Below are 13,853 nucleotides of genomic sequence, written 5' to 3'. Positions count from 1 at the left end.
GCTGTCTAAAGCCTTCAGTTCCTGTGCGCCACTACAAAGTGAAATAAATTGCTTTATGTGTATATGGTTTTAGGGTGAATCCGTGCAGCTCTCGGGGCTGTTTCCAGCGCTGTAAAGTCTTTGTCAGTGATGCATTCCTGGGGAGACACTCATTCACTGAGCTGAATGAAAGTGACTTTGGATTCCAGACTGTCTCTTCCAGTTGCACTAGCGCCAAAGGGAGGGGGGGCTGAGAAAACAAGGGGAAGCAGTGACCAGTATAAACACTGGACTCTCCTGCAGGGAAGATGCTCACTGCGGCACAAGAACAGACCGTTCCATAAACAAGGTGTTGTGTTTCTTTCAGATAAGCTCATCGCTTTCCTGAGGACTTTTATTGCCTTTAATCGCCTTGGTTAATTTCACATATGCTAAAAACGCTAGCTATTCATCAGTGATGTTAGTAATCAAAGGGATTAGAGGCGAAACGTAAATATAGTTAGGTCTTGTGATGGTCAGTGGGCCCAGCTCACTGGTGTGATATAATAGTTTCCAAACATTAATAAATCAGCCCATTTGTGCCAGCAATTACTCAGATAATTCTGGGTTATTGGACTATAATATAATGCAGTAGCGAGGCTACAATGTAGTCAGAATAAAATAGGTGTTCTTATCTGTAAACTCAGCCCAAGTCTAAACTGATAAAATTGGCACATTATAATGTATTTATAACCAATATGTAAGATACGCAGGGCACCTTTAGCTCCTTAGCGGGACAAAGAAACAAAGTTTAACTTCACACATTGCAGAAAACCACGATTTAAGAGCAATTTCAGAAGGACACGAACGAGTCAGGCTATTATATTATGCATTAAAAATAAATAAAATAATATTTGCAGGAATAATACTGAAATGTTTAAGACAGGCATCAGTTAGAAAAATGTGACTTCTGGAAGGACTGCTGTCAGTGTGTGTGTGTGTGTGTGTGTGTGTGTGTGTGTGTGTGTGTGCGTGTGTGGACGTTTGTGGATCACATTCCCTTTCAAAGTAAGAATTATTTTAGATCATATAGTGTCACAGCTTGTATTTATTTCATATGTTAGGATGGGCTACTTCTCAGTCAACTCAAGTTTCAGCCCAAACTTTGAAAATCTGCAAATTAAAATTGCACGACATTTTGGAATAAAACATTTCAAGCAGCCGTGCTTTAAGCATTCACAGAAACGAAGAGTTATGCTCACAGAAGATCACGGAGATGTCAATACGCGTCCATTTCCTGTTATGGACCCGGATAAAATAACGAGTCAAATATGTGACATCAATCCATCTATCTATCCATCTAATCTATCTACCCATCCATCTATTCAGATCATCATAAAGCAGCTGACAGATGCGATACAACGCAGTCTAAAACTTTACCCCACGTTGTTTACAACCTATTCTCCTTCTGAGAGCCTCAGAAGGTTTTACAGCCCACCACAAAATAACAGCAAAGAAAGAAAACGTCTCTGTCCAAGGTATTGCAGCTCAGTTCATTTACAATGCCATTTGCGGGGACCTGGGCGACTATAGGGGGTAATTCAGCGGAAATTGTGCCCTTGATGAAGACGAACTGACGTAATCAAGGCAGTTTCTTGTTGCCGAGCCAGGAAGCCAACCCCAACAACATGAAACTACCTAAACCACGCTTCAGCTTCGCGCAAATGGGGTTTAAATCCATGGAAAGGACAATGCGTGCAAAAGCCAAGTGAGGATTAACACTATCCAGAGAGAAAAGGCGAGTACCAACACAATAAAACACGCTTTGGTCTACCAAGGCTGTAATCAAGCTACTTTTTTTCTTCTTCTAACACCGCCTGTAGACAACTTATATAGCCCCGCATGTCAAGTCTCGACTTGCTTATCTACTCATAAACAACAGTGTCAGTCTTAATACGGTTTTGTTCTAATTCCACACATAGCATTGCATTGTAGCAGCACAGCACAGCACAGTACAGCACAGCACAGCCATTTGTTCCAAACGAGCTTTTGAAACTTTGAAATTCAGATACGTGATGCAAAATGTTCAGCAATCAAACATTTTGATTCCAGTGATAATAAAAACAGAAATCAGCAGCGCGCTGATTACCACCAACAGCTCCATATAAACTATCGACGTGTGCAGGCGTGCACCATGCGTGCAACAAGAGCTGTCAAGCAAGCTCCCCTGACAGATGTGGCATGCTTTCCGGCACAGGAAATAAAAATATTACGCAAAATGTGAGTCCTACCTTCACTCGCCTCCTGCAGACGCCTTCCCGGTAGTTATCCACGTGTTCGCCGTGATGCTTGTTGTTATTATTGTTCCTCGGACCGTCGCGGTCGCTGTCCGTTTTATCCACCATCTTTCTTATCTCGTGCTCCCATGAAGCTCCATTATCCCCGGGTGGAGGCGGCTGCTCCTTCCAGCCCAGCGCCCCGGCTGGAGCCTGAACATTGCAGTCTCTGCTGTGTGGATTAGCCCTCCTCCACACACACCTTTAAACGCATCTTTACTGCTGCAGCACATTATATTTGCAGATCATAAAATTCCCCCCCCCAACGCTTTCCAGGGCGAACCTGACATTAGAATTTTATGACCTTGACTTACTGTGGTCACCTGGATAATATTTAAATCAACGTTATGGTCTCTCACTTCTATTAAAAATGCCATAATCTCCTTCTCTCATCCGCAGTGTCTCTCCCTCCCTCTCATTTGCACCACTATACCAGGGGAAGGACAAAGTTGGTAATACCTTTCCGTTTCCCCCTCCTTTTATTGTTTTGGAATCGTTTGCCATGACATAGCTTAATATCATCTTGTGCATGCACGTTACACTGCGCGAATATGCCACAGCAACAGACACCAAGGAAGAAGCTGCACAAGTGGCAAAACATTCATTATAGCTCAGCAAAGTGAAACTGCTTACATGCCAGGAGTTATTTATAGACGGCTTGAGATTGCCTCCTCCTTTCGTTAGGTTCACGTTATATTATAATTATCATTGCAAGGTAATAACACCTCACTGTTCCAGTGCTGCAAGTGTTCACCTGGAACTCAAGTCTCGTCTGCAGGTCGGAGCGTTTTATAGTTCAGACTGGAAGGCACGCCGTGTGTGTGTGTGAGGGAGTGTGTGTGTGCGTGCATGGATACAATTTTGATAAATGATTATTGAATGCATTATAAGATGGCACATGCATGTATTTCTGTTGCTGTGCCTGCCATGTCTATGTGTATGCATATAAGAGTGTGTGTATGTGCATGTGCGTGTGTGTGGATGTGAATGTGAATGTGTGTGTTTGTAAAAATCTCTCATGTGTAGTTATAAACGGCACCGTGCTCTCGGCCCTCCCTGTTCAGCTTCTTGAGCTTCATGCGTCTGTTTTGGAACCAGATCTTGACCTGTCTGTCGGTCAGGTTGATACTCCGGCTGATCTCCAGGCGGCGCTCCCGAGACAGATACATGTTGAACAAGAACTCCTTCTCCAGCTCCAGCGTCTGGTGCTTTGTGTAGGGACACCGCTTCTTCCTTCCACTTTTGGCTTTCAACCAGCTTCCCGTTGTCTTTTCCGCGGATAAATCATCTACCGAGGCAAGAGAAATACAACAATGAGCAAATGTGGCCAAGTCATTTTGTGCAGAGATCATATGCAGCTTTATAACCTCCATCAATACACCGGATGCTACGTACACGCCCATATCTGAAATGCACATTCAATACCGTCAATCTGGATCTAAATGAGTAGTTTATCAGAGCAGCTTTACCTGGATGTGGACTCTCCGAGACTCTCGCTTGAACAAATGAACACCAAACCTTCTGATACAACTCCAACCGCTTGGCAAATTGCTTTTGGGTGATGTACAGCTATAATTAGATCAAATCAAGCAAGGGTGTGTAAGCACTTCTTTTGTCTATGTTGGACCTCAGACTCCCATAAAATTTTATTGGATTTGCACACCGAAGCCAAATGAAATTTTTCGAAGTTCATCCCAAAACAAAAGAAAGTCTCTGTAGCATAATATCAGATTTAGAAAAAAAAAAACGTAAAGACGAAGAGAGAAGGCATGCTGTGGATAGCAGGGAAATTACACTGCTACACATTCAGTTAATTCCTTGATTAGGCTGCGGACCCCAGGGAATAACGCCTCTGTTGCACACAAACACATATACACACGGACATACACACAAATACACACGCACACACACAAGACGCAGGTTACAGTAATAATTACCCTAATGTGAACACTCAGTGTGTGGCCTACATTTAATCATTACCAAAACATTTAATTCAGTAATATGGTATCAGCGGGACACACACACACACACACACACACACACACACACACAAAGACGGTCCTACTGCTTCACCATATCCTCCAATTAAATTAAAATAAAATGAAATGAGCTTGTTGGTCGTGAAGCATAAAGCTGTTAGCTAAATCCATAAATAACACAACAAACTGAGACTGATTTTAAATAAGAGTTTTTAAAACAAATGGATGTGCAATAACACCAAATGCGCACCAAATTTATATTCATCTGTGCTAATAATAATAACAATAAGAAAATCATGATAGTGTGTGTTTGAAATGTTACAGTTTAATAAATACGGTGCTTAAACTGTTAATCTACTAGTCGCAGGCCTACGTATTCGTGGTTTAATCAAACGGAAATAAAGACAATTTTGGTTTATTCTTATAAGTTTAAAATAAAATAAAAGAGAATAGAGGGAAAACTGTGCTCAGACGTGGACTTTCACTTTAAGTTATTATGTAGTAAAAACGGGACTGAATTACTCTGAATTATCGTTGCATCGACGCAGAAAAGTGTAAATGTATTATGATAAATGTAACAGTGAGAAATGCTCCCTGAGGTTTTTAAGAAGGCAGGGCGCGACGAGAAAATGCTTTAAACTGTGGGGGCAAAAAACCGTAGAATTGAATGTTGGCTCAATCACAGGATTTGGAGGCGTAAAATGGCGCTGTTAAAAATAGTTAAGTCTCACGATGTAAATGGCCCATGTAAGAGAGGGAGTGAAAGAGAAAGTGAGTGTGATGTGTGTGTGTGTGTGTGTGTGAGAGAGAGAGACGGTGTGTGTGTGTGTGTGTGTGTGTGTGTGTGTGTGTGTGTGTGTGTCTCTGTGTGTGAGCGTGTTTATTTCGATGATAACTGCCCATCTCACATTCTCACATTAATAGAAAGGCGTTAAATGCCACAGGCACCATAACCCCTGCTAGGCCAGGCTGTCAAACGCCCATACAGCCCCATATGAGTGCTATCAAACACAAGCCTGCATTATTAAGGCCATGGTGCAACGCAACGTGACACACAGCACTGACAGAGTATAAATATTTTAGTAAAACTTTCTACAAATGATCTGCGTGTGCGCACGTGTTTGTGTGTGTGTGAGAGGGAGGAAGAGGAGGTGGAGGAGGAGGAGGAGGGGAGAATAGTAGGCTAGCAGTCTACCTTTTAATTCCCCGTCCGAGTTATCTGAACAGCTGTCACTCTTGGCCTTCTCCTCCTTCCTGCTCTCACTCTCATCTGTCTGTGAAACCTCTCTCGCTGTCTCCTGCGCCGACTTGCTGCAGCTTATTGTCGATTCTGATGCTGACTCAACAGATGCCGCCAAGTGGGTCAGAGAGAAGCCGGAGGAGGGGAAGTGCTGCTCGTCCTGCTGCGGCCTCTCTCCGTTGTACACCTGGAAACAGCCGCTGGACGAGGGGGCAGTTTGCTCAGGCCGGCAGCTATTGTCCCCAAGCCGGATGTAAGTGGCCGACTCTGTTGTCTGCTTCCCCTTATTGCTGTCATCCTGATAGAGGCAACAAAACGCCTCCTCTTTGACGTTGCCCGCTGGAAACGAGCAGGGCTGTAAACACTGGGCAACAGGTTGTTCGTCCCTGCTGGTTTTGGAGCCTGGGGTCCATGTGGCCAGCTGTGCTGACAGGTAGGGCGCATCCTGGAGGTCGCTGAGCGGCAGACCGCCCGGAGGAATCTCGTCTCTTTTGGAGAGTGAAGATGGTCCAACCTTCCCAATGTTTCTCATCACTGAATATCCGTACTCTGCAGCTGTGTGGATGTACATTCCGGGGTTGCTGGAATAACCCTCACCCCTGAAGGAAGATGATCCTCCCATTAAGGAATCCATCAGGAAGTTACCGGGCGCTATGTTATTCGGACATGACATTTTTGCATTTGGCAACACAGTGATCGTTTAGTGTGATCCCCTGGTCTGAACTACGGGATTTTCTCCAGGAGAATAAGGACAGTAGGATGCTGACATCTTTTGGAGGGGGGTGCAAAAATATCAGTAACATAATTATGGATGCTGGGAGACGTGTCATGTGATTTTCAGACCAATAGCGGCGTGGAAGTGGCCTTGATGCTCCAGACTGACGTGACGTCAGCGCGGTCAAGTTGGGAGACCTGGAGGCTTTTTGGTGGAGCACGAGCGCCACCCAGCGACCGTGCGGTGGTCAGGACAGCAGGCCCACACCAGAGGGAACAAAGGACGGCTGCTGCAGCAGGGATTTTTTTTTTTTTTAAAGGCACTCACTACGTGGTTGTTGCTTTTTTTTTTTTTAGTATTTTGATTCAGTTTAATTTCAGAACTACAGAAAATTGAATTAGTCAGCATGTGATTTCCTTTGTCCTGGCGCCAGGGCTGTGAGGATGAAGTCATCGAGGACTTGTCATGAGACAGAGTGCATTTTGTGTCACTTTGTTTGTTTTCATCGACTTTAGCGTTGCCACCGATTTAGCAAGGTAAGCTGTGTGCAGGTGTGTTACTCAAGAGAAACCAGAAGAGAAATGTTAAGTTTTTTTGTTTGTTTTTTTAAAAAAAAGGTCTTTAAATTTAAACAATCGTCAAACTGCAGAATAGGTTTTTAACCAGTGACATTGAGAAGTAGCTTTAAAGAAAATAAATGTTCTCTTTTGTATTTGACCTGCTGGAATTTAAGGTTGTGATATCTACCGAAATGTAACATTTACTGACATCCTTTTTGTAGATTTACAGCAGCACATTTCATGCATTTATTACAAAAAAAAACAACCTTACACCTCGGCCTGATTTTTTTTATTTTGACCCTCAGATAATTTATTTGCACTGTTCTTCATGTGACTGAATACTCCACTAGAATTACAGAATTCGTTAAAATATAAACATATTATTGTCGTTATCTTATTAAACCATTTAGTTAACTTTATCTAGATTGATGTAAGTCGTGAAGCCACACTTGGCTGTTTAACTGGTTCTCCTCTTAAAATGGGTTACAAAATATTAACTAGACGGTGTAATTTGTACGCTAGTGGATGGTGGGCCTATAAGAATATTTATCATTGTGGTGGAAAAGGAAACCCATTCACTTTTACGTCAAGCGTAATGTTTCTTCTTTTTTCCTTGTTTTTACACAAAACCTCTTACAACCTAATAAATAATTCATTGCGTACCTGAGCTATTGTTTTTTTTTTACCATCCTATATTATTTGCAGGGTGTTTCTTGTTTCCTCACACGTGGTTTCAATATGTAATAGATGTGAAATTAAAAGTCTTAATGCCGTTTTTGTTGAATTTGTTAATGCTGTCATTGCCAGATGTGTGGGCCAGAAGAGCTGGTATGTGAATTTACTATGACTCAGCCATTGCCATTCAAATGAATGCATGTTTTTCACGTATCTATACACATATTTTAAATTCTCCTTCTCCTCAAAACGATTTTTTAGATGTGGCGAACATTATCGCAAGAGTTTGAATTTGTCCTTTTCAGTTTTTAACTTTTTTTCTTTAAAACAAAATCTAAGTATAGATATATAGATATATATGTCAGTAGCTACAACGTAAACAAACTCTGTGCTGCAACCAGCCAGCGACATTTATACTGTAGTCTAATATTAAGAAAGATGAATACGGTGAATATGACTAAGTGAGCAGGTTTCATTCCTATAGCTACTCAAAGACACGTTGAATACACAAAACAAACACGCAAATAAAGAAAGTAAAAAAAATACGAGTACACTAAGGTCACTGTAAAACCCTGTTGGCCAGAGACAAAGTGTTTAACCGGATGGATTAAATAGCACAGTGTGACTCTGTTTTTTTTTGTGATATTTTGTTAATCAAGCAGAGTTAGTTTGTAACCCACAAAACAGATTTATTTTCTAACTCCCTATCTTGTGCTCAGTTGAGAAATCCCCGTGGTTCAGTGTGTCATGTGTTGTGTTGTGTTGTGCCTGTGTGTGTTTTCTGTGCTGCAGCCAGGACGCCTCAGGACATTCATCCAGTCCAAACGAAACCGCAGTGACTGGAAAGAACACAAATACTAACACACTGCCGCTGCAGCTTCAAAGCTGCTGATTCTCGCTGGAGTTTGAAAACTGTAGACGTGATCAACCGCACAAGGGGTTTGTTTTGTTTTTTTTGGCAAAAAATCACAACACTTATAAAACTAAATTTGTATTTGAATGATCTGTAGTTTTATAATTCCCCATTAAAACAATAACTAAACAAAATGTCCACTGAGGCTACAGTAATGTAAATATATTTAACGTTTTAGGACTGCCACAAACCTCCGTCTCATCAGCATTGTAAATAAGCGGATAGTCTCTTGCAGAAAATGAATTGTGCCTGTTAGTAGCTGCTCTCTCTCTCTCTCTCTCTCTCTCTCACACACACACACACACACACACACATCTCCAAACTCCCACTGCAAATAATGATGGCATGCGTTTAGGCTGCTCAAAATGTTCGTTGATATCATTCTCCACAACTATGCGGCTGTGCGCTCGTGTCCTCCAGCAGTGGAGCGTGCACGCACGCGCGCCTGCCTGTCTGTCTGTCTGTCTGTCTGTCTGTCTGTCTGTCTGCCCGTCTGTCTGCCTGTCCAGTTCAGAATCATTTTCAAAGGCAAGGGCAGGATATATCATCAGCGTGTCTCTTTGAATATTTGTCAGCATTTGCATATGAACGCCGATGTTTAAAGATCAGACAAAGCCTTTGCCTGACTGTGATGTGCTGCATGTGAGATAAGTAAGTAAATAAATGACTAGAATAACCAGTGTCTTTGTGGTCATTGTCCATCCCTACACTGCACACGTTTATGACAGAAATGTGGCCAATTATGGCTACAGATAGTTGATGTTGGATGAAAAACTGGCGTGTTCAGTTTTTGTGATTTGTGCATTAGTGAAAGAAACACGGAAGGTGATATAAACTGGCATGTGTCAGTAAGTTTAATGTAGTTACTGAAAAAAGGACTTTTCGTAGAATGATTTCCTCCCGAGAACAGAAAAATGCTGGAATAAAGGATTGAAGCTATTATTTAAGGCTATTAGTTTCACACTCCATCTTTCTTTAATCCACACACACACACACACACACACACATTCTTCCTCATGTGGGGACACATTAATAACCCCACCTTATGTTTAGCCCACCTCACAAAGTCACACCACTGTCACACGCACACAAAAACTGTTTTATGACACATTCCCACCTAGCCTGCAGGCTAACTCCAACTCAGCCTAACACAAAAGAAGTCATGCATATAAAAACAAATGATATGTGTACAACTCCGCAAAGGAGCACTGAGTTCTAAATAATGTTACATTTCACAGGAGATGCAGAGAACATCGTGATCTCAAAGACCTGAAACGATAAGAAGAACAGCTGACTAGTTGTCACACAGCTGACAGAATATGAGGAAAAGTATAGTGATGTTATGGACCGAACAAAATGTGTATTATAATGCCACGGCCGTGAGTTAGTGATTTTGACAGTCCTGACAGTATAGAATGGAAATTATCATCGCACATAACGTTAAATCTGAGCCTGAAACGATCACACGAAATTATGTAGGACAAAGTCCACAATATAGTGAGACAGAGGTGAAAAACACGTACTGTGCTGCTACAGACCTCAGGGTGGGTAATTAAAGGATGTGTAATACAGCTCGTATTAGAGCTTCGTTTGTGTATGTTGAGAATTAAGAGTAAAAAGTCTATCAAGAAATGGAGGAAAGCTCTCACTGAGCGCGCACAGGCCTACCTCTCTGCTTCCATAACAAAATACGCTTTCTGTTGCTGTTTACTCTTTAACCAGCTCTATTCGTCTCATTGAACCATGAGCGCAACACTGATTATTTTGCAATAAGGCATTGCTGCAAATCTCGGCACTTTCTTTCTGCAGATGCTTATTGCCAACTTTGTCGTTTAGCCAAACAATTTCAATTAAAAAAAACACTCTGTTTGCTGTGAGGATAGTTTTACATGTAAATAATAATAATAATAATTATACCTATTACTTCTTTTAAAATGTGCGCGTGTTGTATTTTTGGGTGCATTAAACCCTCAAGAAAATCCTCACACATTAACACTGCACGCCAACGTGTAACCCACCCTGAGCTACACACACACACACACACACACACACGCTTTGACTGACTGTATTTTACCACAGTCTTTACACTTGTCTAAACTACAGCCAGCACGTTGGCCAATAAATTGTCGTCCGATTGATTGCAAACCTGGAGGCTGTTATTATATTGCGAACAGGTATGGGTGTTGAATTCTGCGGGCGGACGGCCCGGTTGTGGGTTTCCTTATTGTACTAATCAGGAGCCACTGGGGCGACACAACTAATTTGCTCCTGGCAGCCACTTTGAAATATCTTTCCAGTTGGAAGTGAGGAGGTTCTGCTTTGTGTCCTCTTTCATGCTGCTGTCCACTCAGTGCACAAGTGGAAATTGATGGTGTCAGAATCATGTGAGTTCTTAATTAAAAACAAGAGCGGTAGCCGCCATCAAAGTATTGCATTATTACCACTGAGGACCACACCAAATACACACACCAGCCGCCATATCCAACTTAAAAGTTGCTATAAATTACACTCCGTCTATGCTTGGTGGCAACAATAAATAAATAGCCCCGTACAAATGCGCTAATGTAAATTCAAGCGTTTTGAGAGTTATTTGGTTACAGCAATAGCAGGAGCTCGTTTTACAGCGTCGAACTGTTTTATGGCCCTATAGAACAGGATAGGTGCTGAGATGTGAGTAGCACACTGTAGTATAAAACCAATTCAATAGCCTATAACCCTTTGATTAGTATTTACACAGACAAAAAACAGGAAAATCCCTACATTTCCTTGGCTATTAAAGACACAATAACAATTAAGAAATTCTAGCTGGTGGAAACTTAAAATTACAGCAAAATATTTGGAAATGTGACAAAAATAGAATCGATGAAAGTCACCTCAATATGTTTTCTGTAAATAGTAATTTTTCTATTTTTCTCCAGCTTTTTAATATATATTTTCCAGCTGTTCATTTAATTGTCAAGACCAAAAAAAATTGATTGAATTGTATCCTTTTCAGTAAGTATAATACGCTGTAATTCCTTATGTTTACCATATCAATTAAATTAGGGAATTATATTTAAACTGTTAATATAAATCCACACTCTTCCCTGTACTTAAACGAATTTGTTTATAGCCAAGATATATTCCCGAAATAGGACAAAATCAAGTCTCGATGATAGTTTATACTATTAGATCGAGAGAAAAAACGATTCTTTAGAATAATACTTCAGATTTTATGAAACTGAATTAATTGGCCTAATTTGCTTTTTACATTTTCATGGCACCAGGCCACGTCCTCTTCCTCCTCATCTACCTCAGACACGCCGCCATTTTCCTTCACCACAACACCCAAGTGCACAGTCCAGACTGAGGCATGTCAGGACTGTCCCTCTGTCACGCAACACATCACTGAGAGGTTGTCCCAAACACTAATAATACTACTCTGATGTCACCGAGGCATCCATCTCAGGAAACGTTTTCGAGATCCCGTAGAGGAAACAAAACAGCGCAGAGGGCCGGGAGACTCCTGGCCCCCGTGTGGCTGATGGACAACATTTGCAGAAGCCTCTGCAGCCCTCTCTGTTAGTGACGTTGTGTGTTGGAGAAGCCTACAAATTACCCACGTCACCGTCCCAGGGCCAAGGTTGGTGGGTGTGGCGAGAGAGGGGCTACTATAGCCTTGATCTCCGCTAGTGTGCATCGCCTTTCCTTTGTCACAATATATCGCAGTGGTGTAGCAGATAATATATAAATAATAATAATAATAAAATACTTGCCTGCTTTTCGTTCATATCTGCACCAGAGTGTGCAGCACGTGGGTACAACCTGGGTGAGATTCCCTCCCTTTTCTCTGTTCTTTCTTTACGTTTAAATCATTCAGACTAAAAAACTCAAGCTTCACCCACAACTTCAACCAAAACGTGCCCAGCCGCAAATGTACACCCAGAAGTAAACACATTAGCACGCAAAAAAAAGAAAAGAAAGTCTCTTTGATCCGTGCACAGCAGCCTGAACGGGAGTCACATCTAAAGTCAGGAATCAAAGGATGCACTGACTCAACACAACCCCGCACACACAACCCGTCATGTTTGCGCTCACAGAGCCACCCATTACGACAGCCACACACCAACATGCTCTTCTCCTTCTTCAGAGAATACAAATATAGGCCTACAGTTTATACCAACACGGTTTAAAACGTCTCATGCGTGAAAACGTATACATTTTACAAGGACAATAAAGTGTATTTACTGGGCGTGCTAAAGCTGGCAAAGTTACCTGTAGTTTAATGCGAGGGGTCAAAGTTGGTCTGTGTACACATTCCATTTTCTGTTCCCACTCACTCTCATTGGCCCATTCCGCCGCTGAACACATTTCCGGGCTAAAGGGGCTCCTTGATTCCACTTTATTGCAGCGGGTTAAAGGTGAAGGCCTTGACATTATTGAAGTTCAAAGACTACATTTAATTATAAATTGTAGTTAATGCACACGTGCAATCATCATGCGCATATGTCGGATGCACGGAAACACATACGAAATACACATGCGCTCACATAAGGTACACACACACACACACACACACACACACACACACACACACACGAATACACACACATTTTGGGGGGGAAAAAATGCTAATTATGATTTCCTTTCCCCTGCCTACCTCGTTATAAATCCTAACACACGGCCCAATTAGTCAACAATTATTTATTCATAACTGGTGTGATGAAATAGGCCGAGGTTTGGGGTCAGCTCAGACAAACAGACTGTTACTCCTAATGCTGGGCCATGTCTGACATGCAGAATATAAGAACTTCACGAGGTCTTTCATCGGTCAAATCTTTCTTGAAAAATATTCTTTAAAATTAGACTTACATGACGTAAAAAAATCTCGGTTGTGGTTTTCCAGTTTTCAGATTGGAGGGACGGTGAACAGGGCACTAGTGTGCAGAGGGGGTTGGGGTTTGGTTTGACGTTGCAGACTGCACAGACCGAGTTCACGTCGAAGCCTCTTGACAAGTTTTTTTCCCCCCTTCGGACATCCAGTCTTGCTTGTTTACTATTTACTGCGGAAGTGAACGCCATTCCCCCCGAACAGACGGTGCAATTAAGAGAAAAAAATAGCCATTTAGTGCCTCTGCCTTTATGGCAGTGTCTAGACTAGAAGAGTGGCGATTCCATTTAGTGGGCACTAAAAAGGTTATCATTCCACTCTCTTTCTCTACTGTTCTAAGATCTGGACTCTATCTTAGTCCAGCACGCTTGCAAAAATTCAAGCATGATCTTACAGAGTGGTGTAACCTTAAAAGAGCCAAGAATCAAACAAGTGTAGGCCCGCCGACACCGTTTCGCAACCACCACCAAGTCTACCACTGCAAATGTGTGTATCATCACGAAGTGGCGATTAACACAAGTTAAAAGTGAGCTAATGTCATGAATGTAGGCCAACAGTTTTGGGTTATACACACGTTTGTGAGCAGTTGCTGCCTCCAAAAGGCTGT

The 13,853-nt window shown here is 42.0% G+C and overlaps 2 protein-coding genes across 3 annotated transcripts in view; both read right to left on the bottom strand.

Moving 5' to 3' along the window:
* Window positions 1-3,191, bottom strand: part of LOC139209797 (homeobox protein Hox-C6a) — a 52,678-nt gene extending 49,487 nt beyond the window's left edge. Inside the window, exon 1 of one of the 2 annotated variants that reach the window (XM_070839662.1) lies at window positions 2,250-3,191. In XM_070839662.1, the coding sequence (XP_070695763.1) occupies window positions 2,250-2,363 (114 nt within the window). In that variant the 5' untranslated portion in view covers window positions 2,364-3,191. The remainder of the gene's footprint in view (window positions 1-2,249) is intronic. The other variant, XM_070839661.1, reaches the window with a different exon arrangement.
* A 97-nt stretch (window positions 3,192-3,288) lies between these two features.
* hoxc10a (homeobox C10a) lies at window positions 3,289-6,331 on the bottom strand. Its single transcript, XM_070840000.1, has 2 exons — window positions 5,469-6,331; window positions 3,289-3,582 (listed from the first exon to the last, which is right to left on the bottom strand). Exons 1-2 carry the CDS (start codon window positions 6,184-6,186, stop codon window positions 3,311-3,313), a joined length of 990 nt encoding a protein of 329 aa, XP_070696101.1. The 5' UTR covers window positions 6,187-6,331; the 3' UTR covers window positions 3,289-3,310.
* Between the last annotated feature and the right edge of the window lie 7,522 nt (window positions 6,332-13,853).

The sequence above is a fragment of the Pempheris klunzingeri genome, chromosome 11 (assembly GCF_042242105.1).
Source record: "Pempheris klunzingeri isolate RE-2024b chromosome 11, fPemKlu1.hap1, whole genome shotgun sequence".
NCBI lineage: Eukaryota > Metazoa > Chordata > Actinopteri > Acropomatiformes > Pempheridae > Pempheris > Pempheris klunzingeri.
This window is presented reverse-complemented; position numbering and strand designations above follow the sequence as displayed.

What these genes read in the sequence shown, in the direction of transcription:
- hoxc10a (XM_070840000.1), bottom strand. Translation starts at nt 6,186, where the DNA reads ATGTCATGTCCGAATAACATAGCGCCCGGTAACTTCCTGATGGATTCC. An exon ending in CTCGGACGGGGAATTAAAAG is followed by an intron (nt 3,583 to 5,468) that starts GTAGACTGCTAG and finishes TTGCCTCGGTAG; the next exon opens with ATGATTTATCCGCGGAAAAG.